The 21,285-nt window shown below is 42.4% G+C and overlaps 1 protein-coding gene and 1 long non-coding RNA gene across 2 annotated transcripts in view; both read right to left on the reverse strand.

Moving 5' to 3' along the window:
- Nucleotides 1–374: 374 nt before the first annotated feature.
- CLPB (ClpB homolog, mitochondrial AAA ATPase chaperonin) overlaps nucleotides 375–21,285 on the reverse strand; it is a 266,010-nt gene continuing 245,099 nt past the window's right edge. Inside the window, exons 12-16 of the mRNA XM_030199980.1 lie at nucleotides 14,819–14,975; nucleotides 11,635–11,708; nucleotides 9,934–10,053; nucleotides 5,636–5,740; nucleotides 375–839 (exon numbers count right to left, since the gene is read on the reverse strand). Coding sequence (XP_030055840.1) covers nucleotides 588–839; nucleotides 5,636–5,740; nucleotides 9,934–10,053; nucleotides 11,635–11,708; nucleotides 14,819–14,975 — 708 coding nt within the window. The 3' untranslated portion in view covers nucleotides 375–587. The remainder of the gene's footprint in view (nucleotides 840–5,635; nucleotides 5,741–9,933; nucleotides 10,054–11,634; nucleotides 11,709–14,818; nucleotides 14,976–21,285) is intronic.
- Nucleotides 17,110–19,835, reverse strand: LOC115468340. Its single transcript, XR_003941850.1, has 3 exons — nucleotides 19,804–19,835; nucleotides 18,150–18,155; nucleotides 17,110–17,184 (listed from the first exon to the last, which is right to left on the reverse strand). It is a non-coding gene; the product is annotated as an uncharacterized LOC115468340 (long non-coding RNA).

The following is a 21,285-nucleotide window of genomic DNA, read 5'->3' on the forward strand; positions in this document are numbered from 1 at the left end:
CACTGTAAACAATACAGGCTATTCAAAATTGCCCCCTTTACACTTTACCAGAAAACTGGTCATTACATTCCACTTGGTACCACGTGTGGCCATATGATCTACTTCTGATCTTTGAAGAAAAAAATTCTCATACAAATTTAAGAACATTCTTGCTGCAAATGAAAGTGTCTTATTTCAGCTATCTTTCCGACACAGAAGGCTTTCATTTCTAGAGTTATTTTTTTCCATTACAATATAATTCCTCACATGTTAAATTTCTTGCTCAGGTAGCACAGGGAAGTTAGTAAGTGGTTTACAGGAGACATGCTCCAGGTGACTCCTAAAACATAGAAGAAAGACGGACGTATTACAATTCTGACACCAAACCATATGAATAGGAGGGAATGGAAGAATATTTTATTGTGAAATCAAATTATGGCCTCAGAAATCAAGGCCAGCTTTGCTGTTTCTCTCTCTCTCTCTCGTTTGTGTCTTTCTGTAGCTCTTCTGACAGTCTGCCCTCATAATCCTTTCTTTGTTGAACACAATGTGACACATGGAATATTCTACCCTTTGGATGGATAAGGTTCTGCTGATTGTTCTTGTATTTAGAATAAATAGGTCAGGTTCTCAGGCCGTAGGGGGGCCTGGATGTCCAGTTTCCTGCCTTTACTGTCTTTGTCCACAATTTCCAGTCGCAGTGTTGGGGCTTTCTTTGATTCCAGCCCCAGAGGGAGACTGTCTTTGGTCTTAAGGAGAGTTTTGTCAGAATCATCCACAGCAATGCGCAGGGTGCACCCCCAGGGCAGGAGGTTCTGCTCGTAGGCCGCAGCTAACTGATTCACAACCCGGCGCTCCACCTGAGGAAGACACAAGGCACTGCTTAGAACTTAAACATTTGCAGAGAAGTGCTACAGGGGACAGATGCTCCACTCATATATTAGTAGAGTAAGGCAGGAACTGAAGGACTATTAAGCCAGAGTGTATAATCTACACAGTGAGAGTATAATGTCCCCACCACCACCACCACCACATTCCAATAAAATGATGACATTTCTTTCCCTCTGTTTCTTCTTCATTGGTTTCTTCTCTTGATGCAGTGAAAGGAGAAAACACTGCACTGCAAACACAGGCACATCAAGTCCTTTGCGACAAACATGTCAGGATTATTTTAACCTACCAGTTTCTTTGTCCTTTGAACTCCAGCTCAGTTGAAGTCCTTAACTAGAGCTGTAACACTACAAGAGACGCAACAAGTCTGCATGGACAGCTACCAAAGCTTCCCTCCATTTCAAGTCCCTCTGAAAGGTAATCCTGAGACTGCAGTGAGCACTCTTGTTCAGAGGCAGGGACTCCAAATAGTACTCACCTCCTTCTCCTCAGATTACTCTCAAGGCAGTAAAACATTAAATACCTTGACTATTCACCCTCCTCCACTGAGAGAAATGGCTCATATGAGGAAAGACTAAAGAGATTAAGGCTCTTTGGCTTGGAAAACAGACGGCTGAGAGGGAATATGATTGAAGTCTATACAATCCTGAGTAGTGTAGAACGTGTAGAAGTGAATCGATTTTTCACTCTTTCAAAAAGTACAAAGACCAGGGGACACTCAATGAAACTACATAGAAATACTTTTAAAACAAATAGGAGGAAACACTTTTCACTCAAAAATTAGTTAAGCTCTGGAACTCGTTGCCAGAGGATGTGGTAAAAGCAGTTAGTGTGTTTGGACAAGTTTCTGGAGAAAAAGTCTATAGTCTGTTACTGAGATAGACATGAGGGAAGCCACTGCTTGCCCTGTGATTGGTAGCATGGAATATTGCTACTATTTGGGTTTCTGTCAGGTACTTGTGACCTGGATTGGCCACTGTTTGGAAAACAGGATACTGGGCTAGATGGACCATTGGTCTGACCCAGTATGGCTACTCTTATGTTCTTATAGTGTCTCACTTTACAAAGGTTTCAGAACTGGGAGTGGTCCCAGAGGACTGGTGAAGGGTGGATGTGGTCCTGCTCCACAAAAGCAAAAGAAAAGGTGAAGTACGAAACTACAAGGCAGTTAGTTTGACCTCTGTGGTGAGCAAATTAATGGAAATACTTCTGAAACCGAGGAAAATGTGTTTTTTGGAATCCAATGGATTGCAGAATCTGAGGTAGTATGTAGGGTTGGCCTTAGAATTTGTAGGGCCCTGTGTGGACCAGTTTTGGAGGCTCCCCCCCCCCCCCCACCCCCATACCCAGGGCGATTTCTCTGAGAAGCACAAAACCAAAAGGTGAGATGAAGTGAGAGGGAGAAGATGTAAGGGGTTGGCTGGTGGTGTGATGGGAGTAGTACAGAGTATCAGTGCTAAGAAGCATTATTATCAAGAGGGAGGTGGAGGGGGATGGAGACAAAGGGAAAAGAAGATTCAACTTGTTCAGTTAAATTTGCAGTTAAAATTCTACTTAATTCACACAGGTTTAATCACGTGACACTCCCCCTTAAAATCGAACATTGTCTACCTGTTTCTGCACGTATTCAAATTAAACTATTAACCTTAGCATACAAAGGTCTACAATCTTCTGCTCCTGATTACATTTCCGATTTAACAGAAGCATATCATACATCACATGCCTTCTCCGCTCTTCTCAGTGGTCACTATTGTGTCTCCCTCCACCCTCTGTTATACGACTAGACACTACCAGACACACATTTTCATATGCAGCCTCAAAACTCGAATACATTACCCGCTAGAACTTAGAACTGAATCATTTGAAAACCTGGCTTTTTCAACAGGTATTCACTACCCACGGCTATAATATTTTCCTTTTTCCCCTCCTTCTTTCCTATTTAGTTTTAAGTTGAATTTCTCTGAGTCTCGTTTTGTATACCGCCTTGCTACTTTTTTGTGAATAGCGAATATCAAGTCTTTGGAAATAAATAAATAAAATTTAACTTTTGGTCAGCCATCAGTTGTAAAGATGACTCAGTTAAGTACGAGGCCTAGAGGCAGATCTCGTCAGATGAATCTAATTTCTTTGATTGGATGACCTGAGAGTTGGATTAAGGAACAGCACTAGACGTGGTGCACTTAGATTTCAGCAAAGCCTTTATAAGTCCATACAAGCGACTTATAAATAAGCTGAACACGCTTGGTACTGGCTCAGAAACTGGTTCAGTGGAAATGACAAACTATAGTGGTAAATGAAGTCTGTTCTAAAGAAAAGGGTGTTAGCAGTGGTGTGCCACATGGAATGTTTTTTGGTCTGGTTCCCAGTTTTATAAGCATTGCAGAAGGGCTCTCTAATAAGGTCTGCTTCTTTGCAGATGAAACTGCAAAATCTGAAATACAGTAAACGCTCAGGATGGCTTGAAGAATGTAGGTTTATCCATTTGGGCTGCAAAACCCCCAGGGGGTTGTACAGAACAACAGTTAAGTTCTTTTGTGTAAGAAAGAGCGGGGACTTAGGGGTAATTATATCTGATGATCTTAAGGTGGCCAAACAGGTAGAAAAGGCAACGGCAAAAGCCAGAAGAATGTTTGGATGCAAAGGGAGAAGAAAGGGCAAACAGGAAAAAGGAGGTGACAATGAGACCTTATTTAGAGTACTATGTACAATTCTGGAGACCGCACCTTCAAAAAGATAAATGTGATGGAGTTGGCACAGAGGATGGCTGCTAAAATGCTCAGTGGTCTTCCATCATAAAGCGTATGGGGACAAAGATCTCTATATGTATACTTTGGAAGAAAGGTGGGAGAGAGGAGATATAATGAGAGACATTTAAATACCTCTGTGCACAGGAGGTGAGTCTTTCAACAGAAAAGAAGCTCTGGAACAAGAGGGTATAGGATGAAGATGAAAGGAGATAGGCTAATTCTTTAGGGAAATGATGGAGATGAGGACTATCTGAATTCAAGAAAGCATTATGCAAAGATGGAGGATTGAGAAGAAAGGATAATAGTTTGTAGGAATGGGAAGACTGGATAGGCCATATGATTTTATCTGCTGTCATTTCCTAGGTTTCTCCTGGAGCTTGGTACATGTACAGATCAGAAGACAGAGTAGGGACGGACAACTGGTCTTCCAATAAAACCCAAAAGGAGGCTTGCAGATGTAGATAAATCACACGCCTAAAGGTTTCTACAATTAGATGAATACATGTCTATATGGCAGTTAGCTGCTGTGACTATCGCTGTTTTTTCTTGGTTTGTCTATACCATCTACTGGCTGAAAAGGATTCAATAAGATTGTAGGACTCTTGATGCAGGCATTCTAATGCCAAAACACAGCTCCGTGTTGAGTCTTTTGTTACTCCAATGAATACTGAATCTTTCCACAGATGGTGCTTTGAATAAAGATTATTATCTACATCTGCAAGCCTCTTTTGGGGTTTTATTGGAAGACCAACTGTCTGTCCCTACTCTTTCTTCTGGTCTGGTTTTATATATAGGGTTGTTTTGTCCCCCTCTTTTGGTGTGTTGTGCTTGGTACATGTGCACCTTGAATCTGACTAATAGATGTGAACATGGCCAGACCTGTGTACAAGTGGGTGTGTTCTTTTCACATGTCCTGTTCTACCATGGGCTCTGTTCCTTCTGCAGTCAGTGTCTTCACACTGGTAACTATTTCTTGCACCATATGTTGATGCTCACTCCTCCGGTATGGTTCAATGAGGTGTTTAACCACATGGTACTTTATAGTACTACAGAGCATGCGGAGTTCAAACTCAGGAAGAAATACTGGGAACCAGTACAACAAGAAGCAGCAGTTCTTAACTGGCACTAGCAACCTCCTCCTCCTGAGCTGCACCCTGGAGGTGGGAAATGCAGAAGATAAAGAACATGGGAAGAGATTACTGAGTGCTGAGACGGACTTGGGCTTAGGTGATTTGTTTTTTTTTTTTGGGGGGGGGGGGGAAGGGGATAGTCAGACACAGGCCTACAATGACCATCTGCACATGGCTCGCATCCATCACCAGTCACTCCTATATGCTACTGTTGAATGGTGGTTGAGGCCTCCAACTCCACCAAGCCTCTTAGATTGTTGGGTAGCGTTCCGCACCAGGCTCGGGTTGACGTCACTCAGATGTAAGGATACCACTGTTCTGGCTGTCCTTGGAGAAAGATATAGCCCTTCATTTTTGCCCTCATAGTTTCCTCCTGCTCCTTTGTATTTTCCACTCATTTGGAATCGGCCTACACAAGAGCTGCTATATCGTTTGTAGACACTTGGATGTGAGCCCATCCATTATCCAGCAGTGTGGTACGGCCCCCAGTTCTTACACAGTGGTGAGGGACTGCTGAACCACCTCCTCGCTGCAGGTTAGGAACGTATTTATTGAACGTGCACAAGAACTTTGGCAAATTCGGCTAGGTAGCAGAATTTGGGTCAGTTCTCCAACATAGTGGCCCACGGAGCTACCACTAAGCCTTTAAGCTTGGCTCTACTTTTATTCTTTGTATGGCAGCACAAGGTCCTCTGAGGACCAGTCAAGTGGACTTCTGTAAGCACACCGGTTTAAGCAGAGCGATGCATACAATGATATGCTTAACCCAAAAAACTTCTTTGGGTGGAAAACCATTAAAATAGTTACTGTGGGGTGGGGGAAGACAGACAGTGGTTAGCTTCTAGACACTGTAATTTCTGTTAGTGAGGTAATGGACTTGTACTATACCTCATGTTTTATGGAGCGGGCTCCATAGTGCAAATTGTAGCCATCTGCTAATACATCCATCACCTCCCGATCCCACATCAACGTGATGTTGTGTCTCTGCTTGGCCTACAGAGTGAGAAGAAAAGACAATCATGTCACCTATGAGACTGAGCAGAATTGATAAAAGAAAATATATTTAATCTTTTAGCTTCTACCAATCTGAGATCAGACTACAGATAAACTAAAATCCAGAATATAACCACTGACTCCAGGGTATGTAGCAGCCATCTTTGATTTGGGCAATAAAGTGAAGTTGCTTTTCTGTAATGGGGTTTCTCCAAAAACAAAAACAAAATGCAGCCATGCAGGTGACCTCATCCTGACAGCTCCAGGTGTGCGGTGTCTTCCTGTAGCTCAGGGAAACCTTTGAGACATAATTCTTGCACTAGCAAATGGTCCCTCCCCTCCATCAGTCTGTCATAGTTAAGGAAAGGAGGGGAGAGAGGTAAAGTGTGGCTGCATTCCCCTGTTATATACGAAGAACCCCCTTGCCCCATTTATTAGGTTTATTAGGATCACAAGAAACAAAAAACCTGGAAGAACTTTAACCTTTCTTCCCGAGATACATCTTCCGTACCCTGGTACAGTCAATGGTAATAAGTCATCTGGACTACTGCAATGCACTGTACGCCGGGTGCAAAGAACAGACAATCAAAAAACTCCAAACTGCCCAGAATACGGCCGCCAGACTCATATTTGGAAAAACTAAATATGAAAGCGCAAAACCCCTAAGAGAGAAACTCCACTGGCTCCCACTTAAGGAACGCATTGCATTCAAGATCTGCACGATTGTACATAAAATCATTCATGCAGACGCCCCAATCTACATGCTAAACCTCGTGGACCTACCTTCCAGAAATGCCACAAGATCATCCCGCAAATTTCTCAACCTGCACTACCCCAGCTGCAAAGGACTTAAATACAAGCTGATGCATGCCACTACCTTCTCTTACATGGAGGAAAAGTCCATAGTCTGCTAATGAGACAGAAATGGGAAAGAAACTGCTTGCCCCAGGATTGGTGGCATGGAATGCTGCTGTTAATTGGGTTTCTGCCAGGTACTTGTGACCTATCTTGGCCACCGTTTGGAAACAGGATACTGGGCTACATGGACCACTGGTCTGACCCAGTATGGCTACCCTTATGTTCTTATGTTGTCTCGGCCAAAAAGCAGTTGTAAGAATCATAGTTCCCTGATCCCAACTCAGTTTCAGGACAGAGCCTTCGCTATTAGGGGTACTGGAGGATAGGCATAAATAAGACCCTGTCCCCAATCCAGGAGGAAGGAGTCCAAGGCTAGCTTGCTGTATCCCTCTATTCTGCAACAGAGCTGAGGAACCTTCCTGTTCTAATGGACCATTTGTGTAAAAGTACATGACTCAGTATGTCTGCCAGAGCACTGTCCTTCCCTCTCAGATAAATGGCCCTAAGGGTCATCCTGCATGTTCAATATCTTGAGTTTCCCAAGATAGGTGGTCAGATCTTGTTGCTTCCCGATCATTGATGTAATGAATCGTAACTTGTCGTCAGTTTGAATGATCTTGTTGGCAAAGCCTTTAAAGCATTTTAGATCACTATCAAGTTCCAGGAAATTTATCTTAAGCTTCTCCTACAGATACCATAATCTGAGTGCAGAGTTCATTTACATGGCACCAGTTTGGACACACTGTCATGAGTACTATTTGGAATCATAGAATTTGGAAGGGGTTGCCTTTTACCACATTGGATCATGCACTAGGTCAGGGGAGCCCTGAAGGGGCTTGTGACAGATGACGTCTCAGGATTTGAGTGGCCACTGATCATGTCTCATTCTGAGACAAGCACTGTTGAGGCCATGTGACCCAACATCTTCAACAAGCCCCATGCTGATATCTGCTGACTGGGAACGGAGAACAGAAGAAGGGTGGTAGCAGTAGTGGAAAGGGGGAAGGGGAGATGCTAGACAAGGTGGGGAGGAGGAGGAGAAGAGCTGCTGGACAAGGGGCGGAGTAGGGTGCATGGCAGAAGGCTTGTCCAGGGTGTTAAATACCGTTTAAACTGCAGGTTAACAAACACGGGCAGGTACAAACACATGCAAGTTTATCAGCACATAGGGCCAGTAATTTTATATATTTCTGTGGGTAAACTACTGTTTTACCCTCAACAGCTTTTAAAATTGTGTTCTCTCTGTAGCATTCAGATGCAGAGAACGTTTTGCTGCAAGGATTCTGAATTCACTTGCAATATGCAGAAGACCTAAGGACAGCTGTCCTATCATGCTGCAGGGGCAGGGCCACCCTTGCTCTCCACCAATGGAAATATATCTGCCAGCAGGAACCGACTCAGCACAAAAGGACTTTTAAAACAAAATCGTACAAGCCTCTGGTACTCAAGAATCATACTGTGAAGGTTTAGTGTATTAACCAGAGACAATTCAGGGTGTTAAGAATCTAATGGTAGTGGTAGAAATACAAATTGCCAAAGCAGAGGGGGTCAACAATACAGCAACACAGCATGTCAAAGGAAGCATATTGGGCCACAAGGCGGTACTGTAGGAAGCAAACTTTCTTCTGGCCCACTGTGCTTCCTTTGATATCCTGGTAGAAATGTTACATCCAAATGCAGGCCAGACTATGTAGGAGAGAAACACTGGCTTTAAATTAAACTGTAAACAAAAAGGTGGGAATATGAGCCCGGCTATCCAATAACTGGACCTAAAATCAAGTTTAAAATAAACAATATTTATTCATTTTCACGCAAATAATAAACGGCCTACATCAGGAGTCTTGTGGCTGATGACAGCAATAAAAATTATAGTAAGATCATCAAGTCACGTCTCCCCTCTAGGCAGCGCGATACCGGCTGCAGCCTGGGCCCCTGAGAGGCATTGCGGGGCTGCAAGTGCGGCGCACGACTCTGTCGACTGCAGGACTCGACCTTTTTTGAATCCTTGTCTACACACCTTTTATATATGTGAGCACACATCATCATGTGACTTGATGATCTTACTATTATTTTTATCGCTGTCATCAGCCACAAGACTCCTGATGTAGGCCATCTGGCCGAAACACAACGTTGTGTCGAGTCATTTTTAATGTGGAATTATTTTATTATTATTTGCTTGAAAATTAATAAATATTGCTTATTTTAAACTTGATTTTAGGTCCAGTTATTGGATAGCCTGGCTCATATTCCCACCTTTTTGTTTACATTTTACGTTTCATGGGATCTATTGAGTTCTCCACGCACGTAGATTCTCTTTAGACTTTAAATTAAATTAGCATGAGCTCTTGTGCCCCCCTGAACTGTTTTGCCATATTGACTTGAAAAATAAAGCCATTAAAAGAATCTTGCTTTTCCTTTTAAGGAAGCTGATAGAGTTCTGAGGAACGATGTCTTCCATCTACTGGTTTTCATTGAACTCCTCTCCGCAATCTGGGGCAACCCAGGATTTTCCCTAACATGAGCTTGAAGGGGAAAAAAATCATCCCTCCATTGTTGTCCTTGTGGAAGAGGGCTTAATATGAACAAGATTTTATAGCTTTTCGGAAGAAAATGAAAACGTTTCATTGACTTTTAATGTATTATTTCTGCTTTGACATTAATTTTATGTATGCCCAGATATATAACAAGTGGAATATAAATTTATTAAATGAATGAATGAAGAATTGAAGGGTGCCATAAGGGTGTCATTCTGGTCAAAGGACTTGTTCACTGGGACATTAGAGCAGTGGACAGAATTAAAGCAGTTTATCCATTCTATCTGCTCTACGTAAGGATGCCAAGAGGCAGGAAACTAGACTTTGGACCACAGAACAGCAGGAAACGTTCCAGTTAGTTGTCCCATTTTGCTAAGGGTTAAGAGATGTCCTTGAGGTTCATCACTAGGTCAGGAAAGAGTGAAGCTCTCAATGGCTGCAATTTCTAGGCCTGAATAGGTTCTTTGATGGCAACACAGCCTCATGGCATTTCCTTCCCTCTGTTCTTATTATACCTGGCCGGTCCCTGTACCCTGTTTGTTCTAGACCTTGCCTGAACCAGGGCATTTTGGACTTCCTGTTCAGCCGGTCCTGATATCCAGCTGTTTGGACTTTGTCTCACTAGTCACCTTTTTCTTAAGCTAGGGATCCCTCTATAACCTGAATGCTAGATTTCCCCAGAATGGCTTCTCAAGTCTGCTTTCCAGTTAGGTCTCTAGATATTAGACTAAGGCACCTGCCAATTCTCTAGTAAGCAGCTTAAGTCCTGACTATTCCTTAATAAAAAGGGTTCACAATTACCTTCTTAGCCCAGAAGTTCAGCTCCTTATTGACCAATTGAATGAGCTCAGAATGGCAAAAAGGGAGAAAATAGACAATTTCATTGATCCTGCCCAGAAACTCGTCCCTCCGAAAATGAGCCTGCAAAGAGCAGAGAACAGTAGTCATCAAAATTATAACAAGTACTGAAGAGCCCCTCCCATACCATTTACTACAATGCAACTAATCCTAGTACTGCTCAGCATTACAGGAACCATTACAATGTGTAAGTACCACCCTATATAGGCTAAAATGAGCTGTTCTCACTAACATAGAGTGGTGACATGAGTGAGCCTGACATGAGGACAGTGCCCAGAAATCAAATGCAGGTCACCCTCCTGATGGTGTGGAGAACTGTTCATTGTACTATGGTAGCTCTTCTGAGACAGACATGACTTTTTGCACAGATCCGAGGCACTCAAGCTTACAATGACCATCGCAAGAACAATTACTTGGGGTAATGAATGATGATTTAACATGTGCTCTGGGACTCTGACTGTTTTTAATAGTTATTTTGTGATGTCATTTGTTCTAGCTATGGTTTCTCTCATATTGATTACTGTAGTTCTCTATACTCTGGTCTTCCCCTCACTTCTATCAAACGCCTTCAATTGATTCAGTCGACTGCTGTCAAACTCATTTATCGTACACACCACTTTGACCGTGTCACTCCCCTTCTCTACCTCAAGCACTGGCTCCCTGTCTCCGTCCATATCTGTTTCAAAATGCTTCTGTTAACTTTCAAATGTCGAGCTCCCCTTCTGCTCCAGTATACCTGCATAAATTGCTCATTTCATACTGCCCATTCTCTGCTTTCTTCACTCTCGGCTCTGCACCTTTTGATTTCCCATGATTCCACCTTCAGCTATTTAGGGCCTAAGCTTTGGAATTCGTTTCCTCCTGCTCTTAGATCACCAATGCCTCTTCAGCCGTTCAAAGCACTCTCGAAATCCTCTCTTTTTTTCTGATTCTTTTGAACATTGACTAGTCACCTCTGTCTTTTTCCTAGTTCTCTTTTTTTTTTCCTTCCTTACCCTTCCCCCTATTCCCTCTCTTCCGCTTCCTTCACCTTTCGCTCTACTCCCCTTCCCCATCTCTCCTGGCATCAGCTCTGACATGAATTTTTATTTTTGTGTAAACCAGTCACCTGTATAGGATCAAATTTGTGGTATATCAAATAAGTAAATAATAAATAAATATGGATAAAAATGGATGGATGGAGGTGGCATTTTTAGGACTGGCTGTTTATCTTGCTGCAATAGGCTTCTATAGTTCAATTGAAACTGTTCCCTTTTGAGTTATGGCACATTATTGTTTTACCCCCATTTCCGTAATTCCTTCTGATTCACATAGCCTAGACACTGCAGCAACAGTTCCTGGCCTGGGATCACAGACCACAGTTCATCCTAGAATGCAGTAATGTGGATTCTGAGCTCGTCCACTAGATGCCAGTGTTTTGAAGTACCTGGGGACTTCCTTTTCCCAGGAGCTGTTAGTGCTACATCTGCAGCATATGTAGTACTGTCTCTGAGCCAGCCCGCATGGATGAGTTTTACACAAACCTCTCATTTCAACAACAGTCCACAGGGAACATCAGACATGAAGCAGACATGCTACCAGAGACTAACCCGGGACATGTTTTCAAGGAAATAACAGCAACAGCAAAAACACAGATGGTTGTACCTTTAAGATGGGGCGGATAACATTCTCCTTAAAGTGCCTAGAAATGGTTATTTGCTCGTTTATCTGGACATCATCTGAAAAAGAAGATATATTGTGGGCAAATGCTGCAAACAGTGAGTTCATCCTAATATGTTTAAATTATGGAATTTCAAACTATGAATGCAGCCATCTCTGAGATGAAGCTGCATATCAAATTTGTAGAAGCAGAGAGAGAGAGAAAACAATTTTCATTATTAATGCCTGGTTTCAAACATATACACTAAGATGCAGGGTTCAATTTGTTTCCACTGTCCTTTCTAACAGAATTACAGACTGGCTTATCAGCCACTTACACCCAGGAAATCAGTTCTAAGACTTCAAGAGGAGACCCACATGCTAGACTCACTGGACACAGGGGACCCAAACAATCTGGCATTACTGTTAACGATCAGAGGTAAACTGTGGCACACTCATGGTCTGATTGCTCTGAATGTACAGAAATAAACATCAATAAATAAAAACAAGAACATTATTTTCTGCTGAAATTGTTTATTGCTTATGTCCAGATTGTTCTTGATGTACACCACATTGGGTGAATTTCTTTAGAAAGGAGGTACATAGGTAAGTAAATAAAAACACACAACACATTAAGAATAAAGAAAAAATATACAAAAAAGTAAGATAGGTGGTACCTTTTTATTGGACTAAAATGAATACATTTTTGACTAGCTTTCAGGATCTAGGAGGGGAATCAAACTTCATGCAGCATGCACCCAAGAGGGATGACTCCCCTTCCATGGAGCCTCCTATGCTAACACTGGAGGAAAAGTACAAAATACAGTACCCAGTCTACAGTACACTATGCACTCGGCATCATTTGTAAGGTTACCTGAGGAGTATTAATTCACAGGAACGGTGGTATAAAGTTTTAATTAAAAAACAAACAACAACAACAAAATATATATATATAAATAACAACCATAAAATATAGCCCGATAAATTTATCACCTTATAATTTTTGTTTTTATTTCTATTAATCTACATTTTTATACTTTCAAGTGGACTAAGAGCAGCCACTGTTCTCTATGGGGCCCTTTTACAGAATGGCGGTAAGCCCAATGCGGGCTTACCGCTCGCTGTTCCGGGACTAACAGTGGCCCAACACAGCCACCGGCGGTAGTCCCATCCCAAGTGTGTGCCATTCCCGGGGGAAAAAGAAAACCCCTGGAAATGGCTTACACGGTGATAACCTGGTGGTAATTGGGCATCGCCGCGTTCTGCCTGGTTACTGCCAGGTTAGCACGAGAGCCCTTATCACCACCTCAATGGATGGCGGTAAGGGCTCCCTGCCACACAAGGTAAGGGAGCTATGCACCTGGGAGCAATTTGTGAAGTCCACTGCAGTGCCCCCTAGGGTGCCCGGATGGTGTTTTGGCATGTCAGGGGGACCAGTGCACTATGGATGCTGGCTCCTCCCACAACCAAATGGCTTGGATTTGGTCGTCTCTGAGATGGGCGTCCTCGGTTTCCATTATCGCCGAAAATTGGGGACGCCCATCTCTAAGGTTGACCTAAATTTCATGATTTGGGTGTCCCCGACCGTATTATCCAGAACTGTCTTACAATATTTGCTTGTCACACTACTATCAGGTTCTATCATTATTATGTTACCCAAGATCCTTCTGTAATACCAAATGTCTATCTTCTTATATATTTCCACCATTCATGATGTATTGTAAGCCACATTGAGCCTGCAAAGAGGTGGGAAAATGTGGGGTACAAATGCAATAAATAAATAAATAAATAAATTATCGAAACAAAAGATGGACACCCATCTTGTTTCAATAATATGGGTTTCCCTGCTCCTTCGCAGGGACGTCCTGCGAGGACGTCCTCAGGAAAACTTGGGCGCACCCCTTTCGATTATGCCCCTCCATGTGTCATGGATATAAGCTAGAGAATGACACAGGGAGTGCCCGTCCTTGCCCGGTCCCAGCAGGCCCTGTCTCCATCTCGGCCCTGACCTCATCTGCAGAAGCCTTGAACACTTATGATTTTATATATTTAAATTTTTTTTTGTTAAAGTATAAAAGGAACAATATTCTGTGCAATTGTTTATAAATCACAAATAGAACACAATAATAACAAGCAACTATAACCATCCCCCCCCCCCCCCCCCCCCCATCCTCTACCCTTCCAACCCCAACAATATCTGACTTCTACTACCCCAAGGAACCGTAATCCACCCTGTTAAAATGTCCAGGGGTATAAAATACAACCTGCTCTGTATGCCCTAGCAGGGAAGAAATATGACCTACTGTTAAGATTTTTAATCTGTGGATGAATAAGTCATCAACAATCTCAGGAGTCAGTCTAGCTCTCCTGTCTTCCACAGTCCATCCTGCAATAGAAAATGTCTTCTCAGAAGATGTGCTGGTAGCAGGAAAGCACAAGATCCCCTGTGCAAATTTTGCCAGTTGTAGCCAGCATGTTTGCTTGTTTTTCCGAAATATCAAATCATTGTCATCTGCATCACTCAACCATAAACAACTGTCCAATTCATTAATAGCCTTCGATGTAGAGAATGACATGAGGACAAAGTTAGTCCCCGTCGCTGTGAGCTCTGGCTCTGTGTCACTCTCTAATATAGCCACAATTTGACAAGGCAAATTGAGGCTAAATCAAAACAACTCCACCTCTGTATGGATGATTTTAATGTAGCTGCTCAGGACCAAATGGACTGGAAGAGCCTCACTATGAATGCCCTTACATTAGGACAGTCCCACAGGAGCTGTGGTGGCCATCAACTAGGGACCATCTACTGGTCATAGAGTGTTTTGATTTAAGTCACTTTACCTTCCTGTGCCTTAAGCTCTAATCCTGGGTCTGTGATAGCTTGTGTGACCCTGACGATGTGCCTTATTTCTAATCCTAGCTCTATTTTTTGTGTAATCGAGGTAGGCTACTCACTATCAACATCCTTAATGCTTTTAAGATGTCTTGGATGAGAACGGGGTTACTCAAGTAGGCACCTCCTGTCTCCTCCTACTTTTTAGTTTTTGAGTATTGCTTGCTCAGAGCTGTAGTCTGGCTTTTGTGACATCATGCCAATATGCAATTCACAATGGAAGTACTCCTATGTAAAACTAGAAAACGTCAAACAATAAAAATGTGGCTTCTCCTGGAACACAAAGCAGGACATTACCTAGATTCTCTGCAAGCCGCTTGCGGCTCATTTCTTGGGCCTCCTGTCTGAGCTGTATGGCATGCTGGGCAATCTCATCGCTAGCAGCATTGCAGGTCATGATGAAGATGGCGTCTTTACATTCAATGGTTTTTCCCTTTCCATCAGTCAGTCTTCCCTTTGATAACAAAACAAAAAATGAGTTAAATGGCATCCTTTACACTCTGACAGAATCCACAGAATCTTAGAGCAAGATATAAGCAACTTTCACCTTGGGAAATGTTATGCTCTAATACAGAGATGTGCGATCGAAGAACTCCTTCATGGACTCTAACCCGCCACTGCCACTGCTTAGGCAGGTCATTTTAAAAGAATAGTTACTTATCATTAGTGGGCGAATATTTCTGCTATATGTATAGTGGCCGCAGCAAGCACATATTTCACCATCGCTGCCTATCCAGATAGTGACACTGAATATACAAGAAATTTTTACCACCGGCGTTTAAAACAATTATCATAGTATTTAAAAATTGCTTCAAGGGTGCCTCCAGTTTCTTTGACTCTCCTAGCAAATAAATGATCCTTATACAGAAAAAGCATCAAGTTTGATTTATTAATTCCCTCTAATAAAAAGCTCCTTGTGGGGTCATGAGGCACACAGCCATACAAGCCTACATGCTGTGACTGCTGTAGCTAAAGCTCTAGATGATATATCATAAGTGGATCTGATTAGGTGCTTATTGCCTCTTCTAGCTCAAATGATCAGGAACTGAATCTTTAGTGTTTGTTCCTCTGCCAAAATGTCACAAACTGATGATACCTTCTGTAAGCAGAAGCGCAATTCTATAAACTAGGTGCTAACATTGCATACGTAGAATATCTGTGCACAGGTGCACACTTACACATTCTGCAAATACCCTCTTAACTTATACTTGCAAGGGAGGAGGAGGCGTACACAGAGGCGCAGCATGGGTGGGCTCCCACTTACACACATCTTTGCTGCCATTTCGGTACCTGCACTTACGCTAGCTCTATGACTGGTGTAATTCCAGGCACCTAAACGTTTGGCATGTTGAGATTGGGCTACCCTAGTATTCTATAACAGGACCAAGGCACCTAGGATCCATTCTAGATTACGTTTCTACCTCACGACATCTAAATGGAGGTGCCCACTTACAGAATTGCCCAAGTGTTTATGTGTTGCAAAAGAAGAATTGATAAGCTTCTGTTCTACAGACCAACACAATTGTGTGAAAGCTCTTTTCCCCTATATGATCTAGCAGCTTAGGATCCTTTCCAGGAAAAAGTACTAGAAAACTAACTAAATCACCTGGATCAGATGGCATACTCCAAGGATGCTCGAAGAACTCAAGCATGAAATTGCTGATCTGCTGTTAGTAACATGTAACCCATCGTTAAAATAGTACATAGTACCTGAAGATTGGAGGGTGGCCAATGTGACGCCAAGTTATCTGGGAAATTACAGACTTGTAAGCCTGACGTCAGTGCCGGGCAAAATAATGGAAACTATTATAAAGAATAAAATTACTGAACACGTAGACAAACATGGTTTAATGGGACAGACTCAGCATGGGTTCAGCCAAACAAAGTCTTGCCTCACCAATTTGCTTCATTTCTTTGAAGGCGTGAATAAACATGTGGATAGGCGAGCCGGTTGATGTAGTGTATCTAGATTTTCAGAAAGCTTTTGATAAAGTTCCTTATGAGAGACTCCTGAGAAAATTAAGGCATCATGGGATAGGAGGCAAGGTTCTGGTGTGGATTAGGAATTGGTTATTGGACAGAAAACAGAGGGTAGGGTTAAATGGTCATTGTTCTCATTTCTCTCAATGGAGGAAAGTGAACAGTGTTCCATGGTGCAACCGCACCTTGATTATTGCATTCATATCTAAAAAATGTCTGTTTCCCAATTTTACTGTACAGGCTATCTTTTTTCCTTCCATTAGCATATTTGCTTTCCTGACAGCTTTTCTGGATATTTTTGCCTGTCTTCCTCTTTCTCCAATGTCTTGTAATTTAAGAAGGCCAGCATTTTTTCCCTTCCTTTTCAGATACTACAGCCTTCTTTTCTTCTTACTTATATACTTTTCTAGAAAAAGGTTTGTCTCCTTTAAAATAGCTCCTTTCAGTTTTGTCCACAGCTGTTCTACTTTCTTCAGCTGTTCCATCCAGCTAACTCCTCCTTGAGGTATTCCTCCATCTTGACAAACTTAGCTCTTTTGAAGTCTAGAACCTTCAGTCTTCAATAAGCTCTCTCCTCTTGTGTCTTAATACTGAAGCACACCATTTGGTGATCACAAAATGCCAAATGATCACCCACCATAACATCAGATACACTCTCCCTGTTTGTAAGCACCAGGTCCAGACTAGATCCATCCCATGTGGATTCCATTACCAACTGCTGGAACAGTTCTTCCTGTAGGAAATCCAAGATCCCTTTGTTTCTAGATAACCATGCAGGAATGCCTCAGTCAACATGCAGCACGTTAAACTCACCTATCAGTAGTACTTCTTTCACAGTTATCTCGTGAATGTCTTCAATTAAATCTGTCCATTTCTTCTCACCGTGGAGGCCTGTATACCACACCAATGTATATACATTTTCCATGCCCTCTTTCCAGATTAACCCACAGTGCTTCTTTCCTTACCCCATATGTCTTGCAATTCTATCACTTTAATAATATTCTTAACATATGCCACCACTCCACTCTATTCTCCTATCCTGTCTCTCTGAATGGATTATAGCTAGGTATAACTATATCCCAACAGTGATCCAAGGCAGGACGAAACAGCAAAAGTTCATTCAAATATAACTTTAATGGAAACTAGATCCAACCTAGCCAAGTTTCGGACAACCTTCGTCAGGGGTCACACTGATTTCCAAATATAAACTGGTAAATGCAATTCCTGCTCTGAAGAAAAACTGGTTCAAATGCAGAGAGGTTTGCTGTCCCTGCCTCTCTGCAATTGAACTGATTCTTCTTCAAAGCAGAAATTGCGGTATATATTATGCATTTACCAGTGAATATATTTGGAAATCAGTGAGACCCCTGATGAAGGTTATCTGAAACTTGGTCAGGTTGGGTCTAGTTTCCATTAAAGTTACATTTCAGTGAACTTTTGCTGTCTCGTCTCAACCTTCCTTGGATCACTGCTGCTGTTTGTACTGTCTGCTTGGATACTGCAGGGGGTTGTTTCCGCTATAACCATAACACAGTCACGGTTCTCCATGAACCACATTTCCATCACCACCACTAAATCAGAGTTGGCTTCCACCATTACAGCCTCTAGATCTAGAAGTGTATTTCCCATACTACAGGCATTGACATACAAAGCTCTCCAGATATTACCCTTTTTTTCATTTCTGTAAAGGTATTTGATGTCTTACTACTACTACTACTACTAATCATCATTTCTATAGCGCTACTAGACGTATGCAGCTCTGTACACTTGAACATGAAGAAACAGTCCCTGCTTGACAGAGCTTACAATCTAATTAGGACAGACAAACAGGACAAACAAGAGATAAGAGAATATTAAGGTGAGGATGATAAAATAAGGGTTCTGAACAAATGAATAAGGGTTAGGAGTTAAAAGCAGCATCAAAAAGGTGGGCTTTTAGCTTAGATTTGAAGACGGCCAGAGATGGAGCTTGATGTACCGGCTCAGGAAGTCTATTCCAGGCATATGGTGCAGCAAGATAAAAGGAACGGAGTCTGGAGTTAGCGGTGGAGAAGGGTGCAGCTAAGAGAGATTTACCCAGTGAACGGAGTTCCCGGGGAGGAATGTAGGGAGAGATGAGAGTGGAGAGGTACTGAGGAGCTGCAGAGTGAATGCACTTATAGATCAATAGGAGGAGTTTGAACTGTATGCAGAAACGGATAGAAAGCCAGTGAAGTGACTTGAGGAGAGGGCTAATATAAGCATAACGACCCTGGCGGAATATTAGTCGTGCAGCAGAATTTTGAACAGATTGAAGAGGAGAGAGATGGCTAAGTGAGAGACCTGTGAGAAGCAAGTTGCAATAGTCTAAGCGAGAGGTGATAAGAGCGTGGATGAGGGTTCTGGTAGTGTGCTCAGAAATTTTGCTGATATTATAGAGAAAGAAACGACAGGTTTTAGCAGTCTGTTGAATATGTGCAGAGAAGGAGAGGGAGGAGTCGAAAATGACCCCAAGGTTACGAGCTGATGAGACAGGAAGGATGAGAGTGTTATCCACAGAAATAGAGAATTCCTGCATTCCTGAGGGTTATTAATGAGTTCAGGACTTTTTTTCCCCCAGTGAATTTAGTTTAAAGCCATTTTAGTACATTAGCCAGCCTATTACTTCTACTCATTCTACACTACTCAGGATTTTGTAGACCTTACTCATATCTCCCCTCATCTGTCTCTTTTCCAAGCTGAAGAGCCCTAACTTCTTTAGCCTTTTCTCATATGAGGAGTTCAATATCCTTTATTATTTTGGTCGCTCTTTGAACCTTTTCTGATCCAACAGCTTTGAGATTTTTGAGCTTTGTTTCCTTCTGTTCTTGAGATTTTCAGATCTACCTCTAGGGCTGCAAACTGATTCTTCAGTTCAATTGAATATGGAGTTGAGGGATTGATTTTGCAGGATCTGTTGATCTGCATCCAGCTGTCCTCTTTCAACACATCTCCTTCCTCTTTGCTGGAGATCCCTGATGCCTGAATATGCATTTCCAGGATGGATTTTTGGTTGTCACAAATGCTTCTTAGTCTTGCCATCAACTTTCTTTGTTCTTGTATGTCTTTCATGAGAGATTCAATGTGCATACATCTTGCACATGAAGCCAGTCCCTCACCTTGGATCAAGCATTTAGTCTGGACAGAAGCAGAAGCTGTAATGGGAGCAGCAGCTTTGGGGGCACACGGTTTCTTAGCCATACGTCAACTGTAGGAGCTTTTTGTACCTGTGGATAGAAGGAGAAAAAGACCTACCAAAATCCAAACCCTATTTTTTCCTTTACCTGTTCTGTAAGTTACAAGAAGTGGGTGGTTAATGTGAGATCTAGGAACCAAACCTGTTTAGATCGCTCTGTAGGTGTAGCTCTAAGTACTCCCTCGCCTATTATTGGGGTATACAGTGATTTGGGTTATCCTTTCAGGCTTTAGAAATGTGTTTTATGTATGTAATGCACAGTGTATTGCTTTGTAAGCTTAATTCAAGGGATTAAATTTACTAGAGACCTAGAAATAAAATGAGAATGTGACAGTGTCAGATGCATCTAGTCTGTCATTTCCTACATGATCTCCTACCCTTACTCCCCCCACACCTAGCATTTCAACAGATTTGCATGTAGCTATGAGCTGGGATTGTGTGTGGCTGGGAGAACTCCACCCCATTCATTCAACCAATGAGTGCAAAGGGGTTGCTGAACCCTGATAATTACCACATTGGATTGCTGGGTCAGCTGCTTTGGTTGATATATTCCCTTGCTGCTAGGTGGGGCATCCTAATAACCATGTCAGAGTTTGTCAACCTTGTTAGTCTCAAGGTGGGCTGGAGACATGATTCGTCTGTAAGAATTTGTAGCTGGCTCAGGTATCTTATGTCCTGTTGATAATGTTTATTATGTCTTGTACAATAAAGCTGCGGCCAGGTTGTTACCACTGTATCTTGTGTTCTGTTGCCTATATTATCTCTAGTAAATCTCTGTGTACTCTTTTTCAGCATGTCTCTTCAACCTGGATTGATGCCTCCCTCCCCAACCCCATACCGTATGGGGTTGGGGGCAGAGGCCAGGGCTGGGAGCCAGCAGGTGGATTGGGGTATCATAGCTACCCAAATTAGTGCCTGCTACAAGAGAAAGAAGGACAAGAAACTTCTCTTACCATATCAGTGTCACAGATTCAAACTCTCCTTTTATGACAGTAACACAGGAGCTTTTCAAAACACCAATGTTTTTGGTGCAATAAAAGCCAAGGAGGCCCCAGGCCCTCATTTAACAGTGCAGCCCTGCAAATCCTTGTTGGGTGCTTGAGATTAACATTTAGGTTATTGCCTTGTCAAGCATGCGCTACAGGAATTGATTTCACATTTAGCTGCTGTTGCGATGATCTATGCAAGAAAAATTGTGTTATTAATCCTTGCAACAACAGAAAAAAAAAGGTAAGAAAAAAGTTTTATTAGCAAACAGAGCTGGTCTTGTTCCCTCTGAGGACAGATGTCAGCTTGAGAACTCATATTCTGCCTTCTACGCAGTGGGCTGGAATACAAATCACACTGTCCAGACCCCTATCTCCAGCAGAGGCTCACTCACTCAGACTAATGCATTTACCTCTCTCTCCACCCCTTCTTACAGCACATAGGCAGGGAAGGATGTGGAAAAAAAAACTCCATTAAGGAAATGATAAAAAAAACCCCACTCAGCAGGAACCAAAGGACTTCTGAATTTCTCTGTTCCTTGCGGGGACCATCACAGAGAAAGAAAGAGAGAGAGAGTACAAAT

This window comes from Microcaecilia unicolor, chromosome 4 (genome assembly GCF_901765095.1).
Source record: "Microcaecilia unicolor chromosome 4, aMicUni1.1, whole genome shotgun sequence".
Lineage (NCBI taxonomy): Eukaryota > Metazoa > Chordata > Amphibia > Gymnophiona > Siphonopidae > Microcaecilia > Microcaecilia unicolor.